The 19,743-nt window shown below is 46.0% G+C and overlaps 1 protein-coding gene and 1 non-coding gene across 4 annotated transcripts in view; one reads left to right on the forward strand and one right to left on the reverse strand.

Annotated features, from left to right (window-relative positions):
* TMEM163 (transmembrane protein 163) overlaps positions 1-19,743 on the reverse strand; it is a 252,859-nt gene that overhangs the window by 38,412 nt on the left and 194,704 nt on the right. For all 3 annotated transcript variants that reach the window (XR_004481070.2, XM_004265435.3, XM_033420276.2), the window contains exon 5: positions 5,284-5,380. Coding sequence is in view for 2 of the 3 variants with exons in the window: in XM_004265435.3 (XP_004265483.1) it covers positions 5,284-5,380 (97 nt within the window). In the remaining variant the exon portion in view is untranslated. The remainder of the gene's footprint in view (positions 1-5,283; positions 5,381-19,743) is intronic.
* LOC117199777 (U6 spliceosomal RNA) lies at positions 6,172-6,278 on the forward strand. The gene has a single exon (XR_004481116.1). It is a non-coding gene; the product is annotated as a U6 spliceosomal RNA (small nuclear RNA).

Here is a 19,743-nt window from a genome sequence, read left to right on the forward strand (position 1 = left end):
CGACGGTTGATAGAGCCTTTGCACGTTCATCACATCATTTAATTCTCACAACTTTTGTTGTGCGGTAGGGGGCATGGCACCCATTTACAAAGAGGAAACCATCGGTCAGAGAGGAAACACAATCTGCTGGGAGCCACGCAGCCAAGGAGCGGTGGGTTAGGCTTAGAGGACAAGCCTTCCGACAGCACGCCGTTTCCCCGAAATGCAGTGGCCCAGAGTTGGCTACTGCAACCTGAAGCCAGAGAGAGAACAGCCCCGGTTCCATCCAGCCGGAGGGAAGGGGGACCAGGAGGCAGGAAGGAGGGATGGAGGGGCCCGTCTGAAATGAACTCAGGCCACAAGTTGGAACTTTGATGAGTTCAGAAGCATTAAACATCAGACGGTTAAGAGCAGCAGCCGCCACAGCAGCACTGTCTTCTCATGACAATTATCTTAAATACACGGCTCACTCGATCCACACCATAAACCTCTGATGGAAGTACCGTCCCCACTGTGCGAATTAGGAAGCCCAGGGCAGGGAGGTGGAGCGACTTGCCTGCGGCGGTCACGTGGGTACGAGGGGGGGCGTCACACCTCCGACAGCTCAGCACCCCCCAACGCCCGCATCCCTCCCACACGCTAAGCAGCTTCCCTAAAGCACCTTCTTCCGCGTGATGCCATGTAACCCCTGAGTCCCCTCCATTCACACTTGGCCTACTTCTCCATTGCTTCTTGGTTCACCTGCCTGCAGGTTTTTCAAGAGACAAATTAAGGGGAGCACACCCTGGTCAGCGGCACAGCGTGCAGGGGGCCCGCATGGTGAGGGCAGCAGTGGAAGCCAGAAAAGCCAGGGATGGGACCAGCTGGGGATCTGGGCACCCCAATCTGAAGATGAGAAGACAGAAAAGGAAAAACAAAACAAAAAAAACAAATTAAAGGGCTTCCCTGGTGGCGCAGTGGTTGAGGGTCCGCCTGCCGATGCAGGGGACACGGGTTCGTGCCCCGGTCCGGGAAGATCCCACATGCCGTGGAGCGGCTGGGCCCGTGAGCCGTGGCCGCAGGGCCTGCACGTCCGGAGCCTGTGCTCCGCAACAGGAGAGGCCACAACAGTGAGAGGCCCGTGTACCGCAAAAAAAAAAAATTAAAAAAGAAGAAGAAGAAGAAATAAGACAGAAGGCCTGGACCTGAAAAGCCAGTGAACAGCAGGAGCGTGTAAGCTCACAGTTACCAGGAGCCAAGACAGCCCCAGATGGGGAGACAAGGGTTCAAATCCAGGTACTGCCACTAGCCAGCTGATGACCTCGGGAAGATAGCCTCAGCTTTCAGAGCCCCCATATGCCACCATAACAGAGAAGCATGCCACCTTTCCCCGCCTACCAAAGCGGGCTGTGGCAGGTGTAAAAACAGCAAGACGATGATACTCCTTTCAAAGCAGCCCCAGACATAAGGCCAGACTATCACCACCACATCTGCGGCACCACCCATGCTCCCCAACTTCTAGAACCGTAGTTCATGCAGAGTTTCTGAGAAGGTTCTTTTGGAATCTGTTTCATCGATGATCCTACGTGACCCCGTGCAGGTCGCGAGGGTGCAGATCTAAGCCATTTGTTCATGAAGCACTCACAGCAGACGCTGCAGACTCTCGTCTGGGGGTCCCCTGAGAGCATAGCTGGCCAGACTCCTCCAGCATGAGGCCACTGAGGGGCAGGCGACATCACGGCTCAGAGCCAGCTGACTTCACAGGTGGGAAATTCCTCACGGCATAGCTTTCTTATTCAAAACTCACCCATTCTTACAATTACTCACACTCTGAGAACTGTGCAGGTGACATTAAAAAGAAAGCTGCCGGGGGCTTCCCTGGTGGCGCAGTGGTTAAGAATCCGCCTGCCAATGCAGGGGACACGGGTTCGAGCCCTGGTCCGGGAAGATCCCACATGCCGCCGAGCAACTAAGCCCGTGCGCCACAACTACTGAGCCTGCACTCTAGATCCCGCGAGCCACAACTACTGAGCCCACATGCCACAACTACTGAAGCCCGTGAGCCTAGAGCCCGTGCTCCACAACAAGAGAAGCCACCGCAATGAGAAGTCCGCGCACCGCAACGAAGAGTAGCCCCTGCTTGCCGCAACTAGAGAAAGCGCACGCACAGTAGAAAAGACCCGATGCAGCCAAAAATAAAATATAATAAAACCTTTAAAAAAAAAAAAGAAAAAGAAAGCCGCCGGGGCGAGGGGTGGGAGCAGGATGGACCTGGGGCAGGGAAGACACTGCTTCAGACAAACCCACAGTAACAACTTGATGGAAATCATACATCAAAAGGCAATTCTGCAGATGAGGGCAAGAGTGAATCTGTAACTTGGACCTGAAATCCCGAACATCAAGGCCATAAACACCAGTCTCTCTGGTTTCTACCACCACAGGCCAGCAGCAGCAAAGAGGCAAAGGCTGTATTTGGCCTGCGGGAAACTGACTCCCAACCAGGGTTCCCAAAATTTAATTAGTTGCCCATTTATTTCACATTAAACATAGGTTTCCATGGCAATTCTGCTAAGGGGCCGACCCTTCCTCTGCGCACACATTGTCTGGATGCCACAGACCCAGGCAGTTTCTCCTGTTTTCGGGACTGGCGTCTGTGAGCATCTGAGTTTGTGGCTGCGAATTCAGATGAGACATTGTGGATGGACGCTCATCTTGAATGACTGCAGGCCAGGGGTTTGGGCTCCCCAAACTTCTAGAGCAGAGAGTAGGAACCCAAAGACTCGGGATTGAAATGCTGTCAGATAACACCTGGCAGCATTTACCTGGTCCCCGTGTGCCACTCAGCTGATCAGAAGCCCTCCCCTCTGGAAACAGGAGATCACATGCCTTTGTTACCTTTCGGTAACTCTGAAGGCTTAACAAACAAAACAAAACAAAACAACAAATCACCTTACATCTTTCATTAGAGTTCTGATGAGATGACCATAAACAGGTGTGGTTTTTAAATCCCACACCAGGACTAATAAAAGATGCAGTGGGTGTGAGCCCTCCCAGAACAGGGCCAGTCTTGGTACAATCATGGAGCTCTTCACCCTCTCCCATCCCAGCCAGGGTGGGCATCAGACATCATACCCTGATGTGGAATTTAACTTGGTAGGCTTCTTCTCTTAAGACTATATGCACTGTAAGATGTAAGACTGTTCCCGGTTAAAAATGGTTCAGCTTTCAAGACAAGAACGAGGGGGGCCACGAACAAGGGTCCATGAGCACAGCTATCTATTCCACATCAAGTGAGCCGTGCTACACATTAATTTTTAATGTATAAATAAATGAATGCATCAACTAGCCCAGGGCTGAAAATTCCCACCAATACACATTTCTTAGAGTGGAGTGAGATTTCCATCCCTTACAAAATGCAAAGATGTTATCTGACTGACATCTTAATCCATCATGCTTAATACTTTTATGTCTACGGTTTACCTAAGCTTCAGATTCTGATGGAATGGAACACAGGATAGCCAATCTGATGGAGGAAAAGGATGGAAAAGTCCAGGATCCCAGGCAACCAGGAAGATCAAGGCGAGACAAGCACAATGTGAGAGGAAGCACACGGAGTATAAGCCATGGGATTATTTGTTTGAGCTAGCTCTGCTGAAAAAGACCAGATCCATAGGTAGGTACACTCCTAACCTGCTCTCCATCTTTCCTCCCTGTCATGGAGATATTAGAGAACATGCTCCTTGCCAGCTGCGATGATAAATAACGGTTAACGTCCTCGGGAGTTACTAAAGGAATGGCTCTAATGTCTGTTTCAAGTTGGCGGGGGTGGGCACACAGTACAACTTAGAGCAGTCACCTTAACAGCTCTATTAAATGCAGTGTAACGCCCCGCTTCATTTTCATCTTCCCTATACACACACACAAATGCAATACGTTAACCCCAAAAGATGAACATGTATTTTTCTAAAAGTGAAATTAAAGGTCTCATAATTTAGGCCTTTTATAAGATGGTGCACATAGCCAAGCTCAAACCAAATCACATCCTAAAAGAACAGTCCATAATTTTGTATTAAATCACTATGCAACTTACATACAGGTACACTTCATTTCACTGCTTTTTTTTTTTTTTTTACAAATTGAAAGTTTGTGGCAACCCTGTGTTGAACAAGTCTATCGGCACCATTTTTCCAACAGCATTTCCTCACTTCCTGTCCCTGTGTCACACTTTGTTAATTCTCGCAATATTTCAAACTTTTTCATGATTGTTATACTTGCTATGGTGATCTATAATGAGTGATCTTTGTTACTATTGCAAAAAGGTTAAGACTTGCTGAAGGCTCAGATGATAGTTCATGTTTTTTGCAATAAAGTATTTTTTAATCAAGGTATGTACTTTTTTTTTTAGACATAATGCTATTGAGTACTTAATAGACTACAGCATAGTAAACATAACTTCTACAGGCACCAGGAAACCAAAAATTTTGTGTGATTTGCTTTATTGCATTATTTGCTGTACTGTGGTGATCTGGCCCCGAACCCGCGATATCTCTGAGGTATTGTCTGTACAGTGAAGCATTGTAATGGCAGCATCTTACTCTCCTGGTACGTATATCAGCTGCCTTCTAACATGAAGATAGCCTGACAGGAGAGTGTAAAAATATTCCTTATCACAGCATTCATAAGGGGCGGGGGGAAAAAAAAGAATCAGAGTGCCAAAAAAAAGAATCTGGGTGCCTCTCACCCAGAAAACAAGGCAGTTTTATATGAAATTATGAAATTATGTCCTTTAATTTTAATTAAAGGACACTTTAATATGTCCTTTAATATGAAATTATGTCCTTTAATATGAAATTATGTCACTTCAATATGAAATTATGTCCTCCAGTTTTTGCATCTGAATGTCAGTTGTTTCAGAAAGCCTAATGTGAACAGATTTATATACTGAATTGAGGTACAAAGGAGAAAAATAACTCTTATTATAATAGTGATTGAATGGACACAGAAAAACAGATGCGAACAACACAGGTCGGATCGCTCTGCTGTATAAAAATCACTCCATTTCTCTTAACATAAAAGACTTTAAAAGTAGTCAAAAGATCTAAGGAGAGGGACACAGAACCCAGTACCAGCTCAACTACCTTTTTATCTTGCCCAGGGCTTGTTTCCACCAAGTCATTCACATTCTACAGTGAGTTCTTCTGGACTCCTAAATATTGTATGTTTTCTCTCCACCTGCCCAACTTCCCCCAGTACATCTGGGGTGAGAGGTAACACAGGAGGCTGGTACCATCAGGAAAGACTCTTAAGACAAAAGAAGAACCTTACCACTTCCGGAAGCAGCTTAGTCGAGAGGTCATGGATGGCTTTGACCACTATGCATACGGATGACAGAAGGAATATCACCCCCAAGATGACACAGGCTCTGCAAAGAAACAGAACATTGGGACTCTTTACTGGGAGAACTCCACCCTGTTGATTTACACAATGACAGTGACAGTGACACAGCCTGAGGCACTGGGATCCACCGTAATTTGCCACACTCCCACCATGACCACCCCTAGTCTCAGAACTGATACAGAATCATCTCCAGAAGAATACAGCTCAGAGATGTATCACCAAATCAATCCCATGGGAAAGGGGCTCACCATGGTACGTGACCTCACAGCAACCCATGAATGCTGGTGTGGGAGGGTCTTCAAGGCCATAAAATCCTTCCCCCTTGCCTGGCAACACAACATTTCACTTCTCCAGCTGGAGGGTGCAGAGTTTAATAGCAAAGAGTGGAGGCTTTGGAGGGGGTGGGGGGAGGGATGGATTGGGAGTGTGGGATTAGCAGATGCAAACTATTATAATACAGAATGGATAAACAACAAGGTCCTACTGTATCGCACATGGAACCATATTCAATAACCTGGGATAACCCATAATGGAAAGTAATATGAAAAATTATATATATAACTGAATCACTTTGCTGTATAGCAGATATTAACAACATTGAAAATCAACTATATTTCAGTAAAATAAATTTAAAAAAAGAGAGTGGAGGCTCTGGCACGAGACATCCCAAGCTCTACCATTTAACCTGTTGATTGATCTCAGTCAAGCTACCAAACTTCTTTTAGCCTCATTTTCCTCGCCTGTCAAATGGGAATACTATTTCCCACCTGAAGATGAAATGAGATAATTGCACAGAGCACAAAAAAGTTACCCACTGTGCTCACTTCGGCAGCACATATACTAAAACTGGAATGATACAGAGAAGATTAGCATGGCCCCTGCGCAAGGATGACACGCAAATTCATGAACTGTTCCATATTTTTGAGGGAAGAGGTATGGGAACATATGTATATGTATGACTGATTCACTTTTTTATAAAGCAGAAACTAACACACCACTGTAAAGCAAGTATACTCCAATAAAGATGTTTAAAAAAAAAGTTACCCATTAATGCTGGCTTAAACAAAGTAACTGAAAAGCCCACCCTGGATGTCTCTTGATGATATGACAGGATAGACACCTTTGGATTTTCCCAAAGATAAAAAGAAGGAATAATTTGGTAATGACAAAAGAAGAGTATTCATGGCAGGATGGAGCGATCCTTTTAAAAGAAATGAGAGAGAAGGAAGGATGAGGTCAGCCAAGACACCCAGCACAGGGGGAGGAAGGAGTGAGTTAGGGATGAGGCCAAAGGAAAAGGCAGAGGACACTCAGACAAGGGTTGGGGGTGGGAGCTGGGAGGATGTCTACGGGCTCGGGATGCATCAGCTGTCTCTGGCAACCCAGACACGACAACTCACAGGAGAAAGACAGACAGAAAATGAAAGTAAACCTGAGGAAATGATGATAATAATACAAGGGTCAAAATACCAAACAAAAATGAAAAGAGAGAAACGAGAAATACAAGAATGACCTCAGTCAACCCTAGCTGTCCCAACATGAGGCAGCCTTCCCAGCCCTCTTTCCCAGCTATCAGATAAAATCATTTTTCATTACCCACCTTGGATTCCCTTCTCTGCACTAACAGAATTGCCCACAGTGGCACCTACTTAGAATCCTAGCCAACCTATAGACAGACATGTTCCCCCAAACCTAAAAGTCAGAAATAAGTATGTAAACAGGCTGCTTGGAGTCCACTCAGGAGGCTTCTAATTAACACGTTAGTTGTAGGGTTTATTCTTTCAAAAACACAGACGGAAAGAGAGGATCGTCGAGGGCGGGGGTGAAACACAAAAGAACATAGAGATGTGGGAAAAGTAACGAACAGGCTGGGGCTCTTGGTACAGGCTTGCGCAAAAGGAAATCCTGGCCCTGTAAACCAAAAGGATAATCTGCCCTGAATGCCATACACCCCCATGGGGAGCCAGGGGAAGAAAACGCAGGGGGAAAAGATAACACAGGCCAGAAGCACACAGGGACGCAGCGGCAGGAGTGAAGAAGGCTAACGTAGGCAATGTGCCGGGCCTGGTCACCACAGTCCTGGCAGGGTGCTCGGGGCAGAGGGGCCACAGCTGAGAGGACAGTCATGCAGGATGAGGTGGCTTACTGGAGGGCCTTTTTTTTTTTTTTTTTTTTTTTTTTTTTACAGTACACGGGCCTCTCGCTGTTGTGGCCTCTCCCGTTGCGGAGCACAGGCTCCAGACGCGCAGGCTCAGCGGCCATGGCTCACGGGCCCAGCCGCTCCGCGGCATGTGGGATCTTCCCGGACCAGGGCACGAACCCGTGTCCCCTACATCGGCAGGCGGACTCTCAACCACTGCGCCACCAGGGAAGCCCTTCATCTTCTTTTAAATGTGTTGGAAATTCAAAAGCCCCCAGTCACCCTTCCATCAACACTGCTGGAAGCCGGTGTGTCAGAGCTCCCCCAGGGCTGAAAAGCAGCTATTATGAGCAGAGGGTGTGATGCTATTTTTTAACGTGTTATTAATACTATATTGTGTTTACACAGCAGATTTCTCCTCAGCTGCTCAGAAGTTCTGCACATCAGCTCATAAATGCCCCGGTGGCCACTCACCAGACCTGGGTTTTTGTTCTTCTGTTATTTTATGGATTGGGAGCTGGGGGGTGGCGAGAGATGTGTTTCGTAAACATAAGGAGTCGAAATGGGAAAGTCGAGGATTTGGGAGCCCTGTCCAAAGTCACCGCAGGAGTTTGAAGTCCACCCAGAAAGAAAAGCCAGGTCTCCTGACGCCCTCCCTGTGGTCAGCCACCCTAAGGCTGTGGCCATTCACGTGACATCCCCGCCCCACCACTGCCCTGGGGCTGCAGTCGTCTCCAGGATGCAGGGAAGATTTGGGTCAGGAGCAAATACTGCACATATGGCGGCTTCTGAATCGGCAAGTGTGGGTTCTTTTCTGGTTTGGGGGGAGATGGACGGGGGGCGCGGGTAGGGTGGGGGAGGGGAATTGTTCCATCAGCGCACCTTGGCCTTCACCTGGAGAGGCTAGTCCGGCACATATAGAGGGCAGTGTGCCCGCAGAGCCAGGTCACCGCAGTGAAGGCAGACTCCTCCTCCCTCCAGGCCGAATCCCACAGCAGGAAGACACTGATTCAGAAAGAGGCAAGTGATGGCTTTTACAACCTGTTTCTTGTATTGTTTTTTTAATCAACACCCTGGCTTATTTAAGAGATCTCCAATCCTTACCATATATTTGCCTTTCCTACTGTGATTTTCCCTTTCCTAGATACAAACGACTATATGTAAAATAGATAAAACAGCAAGGATTTACTGTATAGCACAGGAAATTATACCCAATATCTTGTAATAACCTTTAATGGGATATAATCTACCAAAAAAACACAACCCAATTCACTATGCTGTACATCTGAAACTAACACAGCATTGTAAATCAACTATACTTCAGTTAAAAAAAAAAAAAACTTTGGGAGGAGGGATAAATTGGGAGATTGGGATTGACATATACACACTACTATATATAAAATAGAAAACTAGGGCTTCCCTGGCGGCGCAGTGGTTAAGAATCCACCTGCCAATGCAGGGGACACGGGTTCGAGCCCTGGTCCGGGAAGATCCCACATGCCTCGGAGCAGCTAAGACTGTGCACCACAACTACTGAGCCTGGGCTCTAGAGCCCGCGAGCCACAACTACTGAGCCCACGTGCTGCAACTACGGAAGCCCGCGTGCCTAGAGCTCGTGCTCCCCAACAAGAGAAGCCCGTGCACCTCAACGAAGAGTAGCTCCGGCTCACCACAACTAGAGAAAGCTTGAGGGCAGCAACAAACACCCAACACAACCAAAAAAAAAAAAAAAAAAAAAAAAGAAAGAAAGAAAGAAAAAAAGATAATAGATAACTAATAGGGACCTACTGTATAGCACAGGGAACTCTACTCAATACTCTGTAATGGCCTATATGGGAAAGAAATCTAAAAAAAGAGTGGATGTATGTATACGTATAACTCATTTACTTTGCTGTACACCTGAAACTAACACAACCTTGTAAATCAACTACATTATACTCAAATAAAAATTGAAAAAAATAAAATTTAATTAAAAAAAAAGAAAGAGGCAGATGAACTACAGCCCCCTTTCAACACAATCTCCCAACCAACCCAGACTGAAGCTGCATTTAAATTCCCACAGGACCAGTGGTTGTCAAAGCGTAGTCCATGGACTAGCAATGTCCACATCACCTGGGAACTTGTTAGAAAGGGAAATGTCAGAGGCCACCCTAGACACACGGAATCAGAAGCTCTGCAGATGGGACCCAGCAATCTGTTTTAATAAGTCCTTCTGATGCTCACTGAAGTTTGAGAACCATGGTAGTATTAGTCTTGCCAAAGACACATTTAATATTTAAAAGAAGACTAGTAGAATCCAAAGAAATGGTTAACACCACTAGCACATTTTTTTTCTTCTCCGAAAGACTGCCAAGTTCTCACAGTGTTCAGCATCGTGAATATATGAATCACCTTGCAGTCAGCATTAATTTTTGCCTCTGAAGTTGTAAGGGCAAAACCTGTTGGCAGACACTCTCACATCCAAAGGAGAGAAGGTTGGAAGTTTGGTCCCTGGTCAATGGCAGGTTTAAAGGCCTGTGGTTCACATGAATAAAGCCTGGGTCTTACCATACCCATTCTAAATTATTTTCCAAAAAGAAGCTTCTTCTAACCATCCCCTAATTTACAAAAGACCTAAAACACAATCGCTCTGGCACTTAACCAATCCAATCTACAGCTTAAAGTGTAATGTTTTATTTATCATCTGTCACCCTAGTCTCCAAAGCATGTGTAATCTGGGTTGTCGTCCAGTCAAATGTGAAATAATGAGAAATGAAAGACAGTCAAGGGGCGAGTACACATAGTACTTAGGGGTGCACGATTGCTGATGCTGTTTCGTTCTAGCTAGTCCTCTTTCACTCCACATAATCTGCCATTTTAAATAAAGCCACGAACAAAACCAGCTAGGAGGCAGGATAAAGGCAAGGAGACAGGGTGCCAAGCATGCCATGAGCCATTTCTCCTTCTCTGTAACAGCCATGCCAAACAGCCACCATTTTATTCAAGACTCCCTGCTCCTTGACTAATTACCACCAGTCACCTCCTCTCCCACCGCAGGACTTCCCTCCCCTCCCCTTCCCGTTCTTACTCATCTTACCTACTTGACCCTCCCAGGCTCTAAGACTCCATCTCCTCTCTCTACCCACATCCCCATCTCTCTTCTCTCTCGACTTTTAAAAAATATTTATTTACTTATTTATTTAGTTTGTGCTGGGTCTTAGTTGCAGCACGCGGGATCTTTGTTGCAGCACGTGGGGTCTTTAGTTGTGGCATGCACGCGGGATCTAGTTCCCCGACCAGGGATCGAACCTGGACCCCCTGCACTGGGACCACGGAGGCTTACCCACTGGACCACCAGGGAAGTCTCTCTCTTCTCTCTTTAGCTTCAACCTCATCCACCTGCTGCTTTGTGAACAGGCTGTGGTGAGGGGGAAGATGGCTTGGACCAGGGGCCATCACTCAGGCCAGAGCTCTCCAGGCACGGGGTCAAACCCTGTCCATGGATAGACTGTCCATCTCCTCAACATGTAACCACTAAGAACCTCTCCTTACTCAACAAATGGCCCTTTGCTTTTACACCTAACAATACACAAGATGACTAATCCCATCCAAGTGAAATCTCATTTAGATAGAACTTTCTTCCTGGCTTCAACTTTAGGGACAAAAGGCAACCTGGTGGATTTGTTAAAGGATTAGATTCTAGAGCAGTGCAGTCCAATACAATTTTCTGTGATGATGGAGGTGTTCCATCCTGAGCTGTCCAAGAGGGTAGCCACTAACCATATGTGGCTACTGACCACTTCAAATGTGCCTAATACAACTGAAGAAATGAAGTTTTCATTTTAACTACTTTTTAAATTAATTAAAATTTTAATTTATTTAAGTTTACTTAATTAAAATTTAAGTGACCACATGTGGTTAGTGACTATCACATTGGACAGTGGAGCTCTAATGGTTGGGTTGAAAATATAGACGTTCACCCAATACTTTAATTTAAATTTTTTAAATATATAAATTTATATAGATAGATAGGGAGAGAGACAAAGAGAGAGAGACCCAGAAGCTGCTCATCTCGATCAGGTAAGTTTATAAAGTGGGCTAGCAGGGACTGCTCTAGGAAACCTTGCAAAGGGGCATCATGTCTTTGGTATCTTTCTTCAATCAATGCATCATTTCCCTCCCTCCAGTAAACCCCCAGCTCCCAGGTTTACATGCCAAGTCTCACTCTTGTTCTCATCTAATGTCAACCAGTCCCAGCACATCTACTGCTCCACCAGGCTAACTGCATTCATTCACATTTCAAGGTCTACGTGCCAAGGCTAAGGCAAACAAAATCTATTCCCAGGCTCCCGAGAGCACAAATCTGGGATGGGAAGCCTGAAAATCATTACTGGACAGTCACTAGTTGTGAATGTGAGAGGAGATAATGGACAAGGAACAAAAAGAAGAAAAGGGTCAAAGGGATGAAACAGAACCTGGGGACCGAGTGGGAAGGAGGGATGGTTCTGTGGTGTGACAGTTAATCTGGGTCTAGAAGACTGGACAGGAGTCATCAAGCAGAGAAGCCGGAAGGCTGTGGAGGGCGCTCCAGGCAGAGGGAACGTCATAAGCAAAAATGTGAAGACGTTAACACTGGGTGGTCCTGCTTCCATGGCAATTCAAAGTGGAGATGCTGTTCCTGGAGCATCTGGCTAGGGGAGCAGCAGTGCAAGGACCACACGAAGGGCCCTCTGTGTCCTGGAAGTCCCCTCGAGATGGAGGGCACAACACCCGTGATATACACAACGTTTTCTCTGCATCTACTGAGACGATCCTGTGGTTTTTGTCTTTTCTTCTGTTTGTGTGGTGTATCACGTTGATTGATTTGCATATGTTGAACCATCCTTGTGAACTTGGGATGAATCCCACTTGATCGTGGTGTGTGATCTTTTTTATATTGTTGCATTCAGTTTGCTAATATTTTGTTGAGGATTTTTGCATCCATATTCATCAAAGATATTGGCCTGTAATTTTCTTTTTTTGCTGGTACCTTTGTCTGGTTTTGGTATCAGGATGATGGTGGCTTCACAGAATGTCTTTGGGAGTGTTCCCTCCTCTTCAGTTTTTTGGAAGAGTTTGAGAACGTGATATTTACAACGGATCTTAGATGGTACAAGGACCAGCATATTGTATTTAATAGTTATTTATTTTAATGTGCATTAGAAAAACTGATTTTCACCCCATGCCTGCAAGGATATTATTGCCTAGTGGAAAAAAGTCAAACATGATTATATTTAAATAAATGTTAAGTAAGCAATAGCATAGGTGGTACGTACGATAGGGCAAAAATCATCAAGGTGGAACACACGTCTGAGGCTGAGAAACCCTGCAGTGGCGATAGGAAGTTATTAAACTGTTTTAGGCAAGAGACGCCCATGATGTGATCTCGGCTTTACAAAGACCCTCTGACTGGGCTTAGAGTTTGGCAGCGTTGAAGGGAAAGAAACTAGAGGCAAGGGAATCGGCGGGGAGACAATGCTAGTAGCCTAGAAAACAAGTGATGACCCCCTGCAAAGGAGCCCTGACAGTCAGACAGAGGGATCAATCGGGAAAGACCTTACGGAGGCAGAGTGGATGGAACATGGTAACTGACTGGACAGCAGAGAAGGACGCCAGGAAAACCCTGATTTTCCTCTCCTACAGGAAAGAGGTGGTGGCACATCCAAAAGTAGGAGGAATGAGACTGGAGTGGGGAGCTGGTAGTGAGTTTAGTCTAGGACTCGCGAAGCTTGAGAAGCAATGTCCAGACAGCCAGCTACACGGACCTTAGCTGAAGAGGCATCACCTGAGCCTGGCAGCCCAGGGTCATTTTCCTGGGCCCCTCTCGGTCTCACGATGCTATTTCCGGGGTGTAGAGAGATGCAAGGAGACAAAGGAACAGGGCACGGCCATTCTAATGATTGCCAGACCCCACCCAGTCCCTCAACTTTCAATGTATGCTGCAAGGGGGGTGCATGCTGAGACCCACGAGCCCCAGGCTCCTTTGATCCACCAACAAATATCGAGTGACGCCTACTGTTTCCCAGTACAAGGATTCAGCAGCCAGCGAAAAAGCATGCGAATAACTACCTGTTCTCTTGGAGCTTACACGGAAGAGACCGACAATAAGCATGTGAACAAATAAGCACAGTCCACAAAGAAACATAAAGCAGCACAAAGGAGAACAACGGGAGTGTATTTTACATACAGTCGTCACACTTCTCTCTAACGAGGGGGCATTTAACCACAGACCTAAGAGATGGGAGATGTACTGTGCAGCTACCTGAGGACGAACACTCTAGACAGAGGGAACAGAGAGCAAAGGCGCCTGCGCAGGAGGTGAGACACAAAGACACGAGCACACCCATTTTGGAAAAGGACCAGGGTATGGCCTTGGGCGAAACAGGCCTTGGAAGCTAAAGAACAAAGGCCCTGGAGGCCAGAGTCCCAGAGACAAAAACCAGACTGGAAGGAAAAAAAGATTAAGTTTAGCTCTGTTATACTAAAGAGTGTACCTAGTTGCCACAAAACAAGAAGCTCAACTATAAATTTTCACCGCATCTGTTCTGGTGCATTCTTGCAGAAAATTCTCCTGCACTCCTTTCCCCTCACAGAAGGGCTCCCTATTCCCGAGAGCCACCACGGAGCCATCTGCTGCTGATCAAACAAGTTGAACAATTTCTGGAAATTATCAGTGATCATGAGACAAACCCTCCGTTTTGTTATAAAAGCAACTCGTCCCTCTACTCACGGAGCTGAGTTTTCTCCCTTGTGCACAAGCTCTTTTAATAAAAAAAGCTTTGCTTGTCTAAGAGTCTTGAGGAAGAGAGATTTGTTTCTATGGTATTGCTGTTTCAGGATCTGGAACGGGCCCATGAACAGCGATGGGGCCCACAAGGCTGGAACACAGTGACCATGCAGGACCTTAACGGTCATGCTAAAGACTTGGTCATGCTAAGGACAGGAAACCAACAATGGGTTAAGCAGAGAAATGACTCACATGTAAACAGGATCACTCCAGCTGCTCTGCTGAGAACAGACCAAAGAGGGACACTGGTGGAAGCTGGGTGGCCAGAGAGAAGGTAATGTTGCCAGAACAGGTACCAGATCCTTGCTCAAAACCCATCAGCTCCCACCTTTAATAGGAGTTAACACAAATCTTTAAGAGATAAAAAAGGAAGCTAAAGGAAGAGAAAAACAAAGTGGAACCAGCTGGGGCTTCCCTGGTGGCGCAAGGGTTGAGAGTCCGCCTGCCGATGCAGGGGACACGGGTTCGTGCCCCGGTCCGGGAAGATCCCACATGCCGCGGAGCGGCTGGGCCCGTGAGCCATGGCCGCTGAGCCTGCGCTCTGCAACGGGAGAGGCCACAACAGTGAGAGGCCAGCGTACCGCAAAAATAATAATAAAAAAAAAAGTGGAACCAGCTGGAACCAAGACGGCAACTAATCCGACCTCCAACCCTCTCACTATATGCAGATTTTACTGCATTAGCATATTAAATGACACACCCATCTGTGGCCATGACCGGAAGTCTAGGACCCAAAGAGGATAAAGAGAGGGTGGCAGGACACTCCCTCAGAAAGCCCCGCCCCTTCCCCAATAGACTAATGCATATGCCTCCCGATCAATAGCCTCACTCCTCCTCCCTTTGTCTCTACTCTAAAATCAGATCCCTCTCACCACATTGATTTGTGAACTAAGTTCCCACTTCTCCATTCTCTAGCCATTGAATAAAGCCTGCACTGCTTCAATCTCAGCTTTGCTTTCATTTTTGGCTGCACAAACCGGAACAGAAAAAGAACCTTCCTTGCAGCCCTGGTAGGGCTATGGCCCAAGCAGGGTCCACGGGGCTTAATTCGGTGACAGTAACAGCAAGGATCCTGGAAAGAGATGACGCTAGAATAGGGCGGGAGAAGTGGAGGTGGGGAGAGGGGGCTCGGTCCTACAAGTTCTTGTGAGATCCAAGGCAGATTTGCTGATAGTCACTGTTTTCAGCCTAGGGAAGTACAAAGTGAACTGATGGGTTTTAGGGAGATTTGAAAAGGACTTTCAGGGTAATCCTTGTTTCTCAGGAGAATAAGAAATCTTACTACTTAAGCAAACTGGTTACTCAGAGTGAACCATTTAAGTATATTTAAGTCAATTTTACATTTAAAATTATATTTAGTGTCAATTATCTGTGCACCAATTTCAATTTTTTCTTAAACAAAAAAATTTTTTTAATGTTTAAAAAACGTTTAACTGCTTGTGTATGCATAAAATATATGCAGGGAGATACCCAAAAAGAGTGATGACGACCTCTACAGAAAACACGTGGGGAACAGCAGCTTGCTTTTCCCTATATACCCTAGCATGTATTTTATGTATTTTGTAAACAACGTGCCTGCACCACCTATTAAAATAAATACTACATCAATTTGAGATTGAGGGAAATAGTTAGTGAGGGTCGACCAGATGCCAAGAAACCTGTGATGCACTAGATAAAATGACAAATAAGACATAGTCCTTTTCCTCAAAGAGTAGAGAAAGGGGGCATTTAAATCACAGGAATATTCCTAGAGAAGCTGAGATTTAAGTTGACTTTGAAAGAACCAAAAGAAGTTAGCTGGGTAGAATTCTGAGTATGTTTCCAGGAGAGTATATCCAGAGGCCTATCGGAATCCATTCATTCAACACATTTTCCCTGCAAAGCTACTTTGTGCCAGCCACCATTCTAGGGAGCAGGCCATGCAGATATATGGGGCAAGAAGCTTCCAGGCACAGGAGGCGCAAGGCTCTAAGCAGAAGTCTGCTTGACTCGATGGAAGAAAACCAAGGCAGCCAGTGGGATGAAGATGAAGGAGGAAAATGGTAGTTGAAGGCAGTGGGTAAAGGTCATGTCAAGTCTTACAGCCACTGTAAGGATTTAGACACTTATAAAGATGGGAGGGCTTCCCTGGTGGCACAGTGGTTGAGAATCTGCCTGCCAATGCAGGGGACACGGGTTTGAGCCCTGGTCCGGGAAGATCCCACATGCCGCAGAGCAACTACGCCCGTGAGCCACAATTACTGAGCCTGCGCGTCTGGAGCCTGTGCTCTGCAACAAGAGAGGCTGCGACAGTGAGAGGCCCGCGCACCGTGATGAAGAGTGGCCCCCACTTGCCGCAACTAGAGAAAGCCCTCGTGCAGAAACGAAGAGCCAACACAGCCATAAATAAATAAATAAATAAAATTTTTAAAAAAAGATCTATAAAGATGGGAAGCCACTGGAAGCTCTGACTTGGGGATGACATGTTTTAACAGGATCGCGCTGTTTAACAAAGAAAGAAATGGAGCGAGCAGTTAGAAGGCCATTGTAATACTCGGGTGAGAGAGTGACAAATGATGGTGTCTTGGGTCAGGACTGAAGCACTGAGAGGTGAGTGTCGGATATATTCTGATTTCAAGTTTTGGTCTGTTCAGGATTTATTCTGAAGGTACAGTTGACAAGTAGCATGAAATAAACAAGACTGAAGAATGATTCGAGGTTTCTGACCTGAAGAAAGGGAAGGATGGAGTTGCCATTTCCTGAGATGGGGAAGACTGCAGGAAAAGCAGGGTTTGGGGGGGCAGGGGGGTGATCAGGAGTTGGGTTTTGGACACGCTGTTCGGGATCTCTGTTAGACACCCAAGTGGCGGTGCTGAGAAGACAGTTGGAGACAGGAGTTTAGTTTCAAGGAAAAGTCCAAGCCAGGACATATACTGGGGGTCATCACACAGACTGTAATTAAAGCCTTGAAAGTGAACGAGATCATCTGCTCAAGTATCACAAGTCCCTCAGTAAGACTGGAGTGAAGGTTCCATGAGGGATCCTGGCCAGGAAGCATGGGAGAGAAGTGAGCAAGGGCCAATGCTGAAGAACCTCACGGACTAAGTGTAGTTGTCTCAACTTTCTTATGAAAATCCTGCAGAGCCCGAGGGCTTTAAAAATGGAGTAAGATGATTAGATTTGCATTTTCAACAGCTGACTCAGTCAACAGCCTCTAGGAACATCTGCTGGGTCAGACCTGCATCCGTTTGCCATTTCAGGCCCCACTCTCATCAAAGGGAAGTCTGACCATAATTGCACCTGGCCTTGGACCAAGGCACTCACCCCAAGCTTGTGCTAATTAGATACTCTTTCCCCGGTCTTTGAATCCAAGATGAATGATAACAAGGACTGAACACAGAGATGATTCATCCCACAGCAGGGATGGTTGAAAGGCTGAGCTCAGCTGAGACTCTGGACCAGTGTGGTTAAGCAATGTCCCTCAGGGTAGTCAGGCTTCCTTCCTACATGGCGGCTGACTTCCCCCAGAGCAAGCATTCCCTGAGAATCAGGTAGAAGTCTCCAGGCTTGGAAACCTGACAGCATCCTTCCAGAACATTCTGTCGGTTATGAGTCAGTCATCGGCCTACTGAAATTAAAGGGAGGGGAAAGAGACATCATCTCTTATAGGGGAATGACAGGGCAGTTTAAAGAATGTCACATACTTGGTTAGTAAATCCTTTTTGTCTGGAGAATCTATTATGCTAGGGTCAAAGCAGTTCACACAGAGAGCCAGGTTCTGTACTGCAGCGGACAAGAGGATGGATAGATGTCAGAATACAACAAGGAAGCCCACTCCTAGTAGGTAGATTACATCATTGTTCACAGCAGTTTGATCTCAATTACACATTCCTGCCCTTGCCATGTGCTTTTCAGCACCTCTGTGTAGGGGAAGTGTGCATCCTATCCACGTTCAGGCTTGAACATGTGACTTGTTTGGGCCAATGGAATGTGAGTGGAGATGACATACAACGCATCTGCTCAGGTGCTCAGAGAGGAGCCACGCCTTTAGCCCAAGACCTGGAAAGAGAATTCAGGTGGAACAAGGCCACTGCCAAGCCTCGGCTTAAATGGAAAATGACTGAGAAATTCCTGTTTATGGTTTAAGTCATTTAGATGTGGGTGTTGTTTGTTATTGCAGCAAAACTGACAGATACGAGGTTCTCAAAAGATAAACCTCTTATGGCAGTGGCAGCAAAAGGCTGTCTCAAAAAAGTAGCGCTGGAATTGGAGCAGGGCACTGGCTGATTAAGGATCACTGTAGAACACATGTCTGATGACAGCTTGCTCATGGCAGAGAGGAAGCACCTCAAGTTTTAGTCCATCCCGTAAAGCAGGCAATCCTGGTGTCATTGATATGCAAAGCAAACCATTTCTTGAATGAATATTCTTACTGAATCAAAAAGGTATACAGGGCTTCCCTGGTGGCGCAGTGGTTGAGAGTCCGCCTGCCGATGCAGGGGACGCGGGTTCGTGCCCCGGTCCGGGAAGATCCCACATGCCGCGGAGCGGCTGGGCCCGTGAGCCATGGTCGCTGAGTCTGCGCGTCCGGAGCCTGTGCTCCGCAGCGGGAGAGGCCACAACAGTGAGAGGCCCGCGTACCGCAAAAAAAAAAAAAAAAAAAGGTATACAAGAATGGAAGCCTCCTTGATCTCTGGCACTCCCGTCTCTGCATTTCAGGCATCAGACACCAACTCCACTCTTCTGTCTCTGTGGGAAATGAAAGGCTCTGAGCCTTCAGGACACGTGCTTATTGGCATGACTGGGTTAATTGAATCTTCTTTCTTTTCATCCCTACAAAAATACTGTATCATTTCCTTGGTAACCTATTCTCCAGTGTTTCTAACCTTCTTGATTACTGTATTCAAAGTAATTGGCTTAAATTGTTCATTCTCTTTGATCCGCTTCTGGGAATCTACCCCTGAAGAAAAAGCTTTCTGCAGAAGAATGTCTGCATTCTTCATTGATAGCATTATTTATATTTAAAAATAGGGAAGTTAAATGTGCTACAAAAGGAGGGTTTAAGTAACAGTGATGTATCAATTCAGAAGACTACTAACTGCTATTTAAAACTGTGTTTATCTACAACATAAAAGTGATATGTTTTACCAACAGGTAAAACATTAAGTGAAAAAAGCAATATATAAAATTGTATGTATGCAGATTAGAACCATATAAAAATAAATCTCAACCCCAGGTAAAAAAATTTAGCAGGAAACACACTGAAAAGTAACAGTGCTGAGAACATGGACTTTTTTCTCCTTCTACTTTTCTGTATGTTGTACTTTTATAATGAAAAGAAAATTTCTAAAAATGCCTTCTCCAGCTGTATCATTTTTTAACATTTCTTTTTATTGTATCTTCATAAGACCTCAAATGCTGGTCTCTATCAAGTCTCAAACTTGACGACGCAAACGGATCAGGT

Source organism: Orcinus orca, chromosome 7 (assembly GCF_937001465.1).
Source record: "Orcinus orca chromosome 7, mOrcOrc1.1, whole genome shotgun sequence".
NCBI classification, from domain to species: domain Eukaryota; kingdom Metazoa; phylum Chordata; class Mammalia; order Artiodactyla; family Delphinidae; genus Orcinus; species Orcinus orca.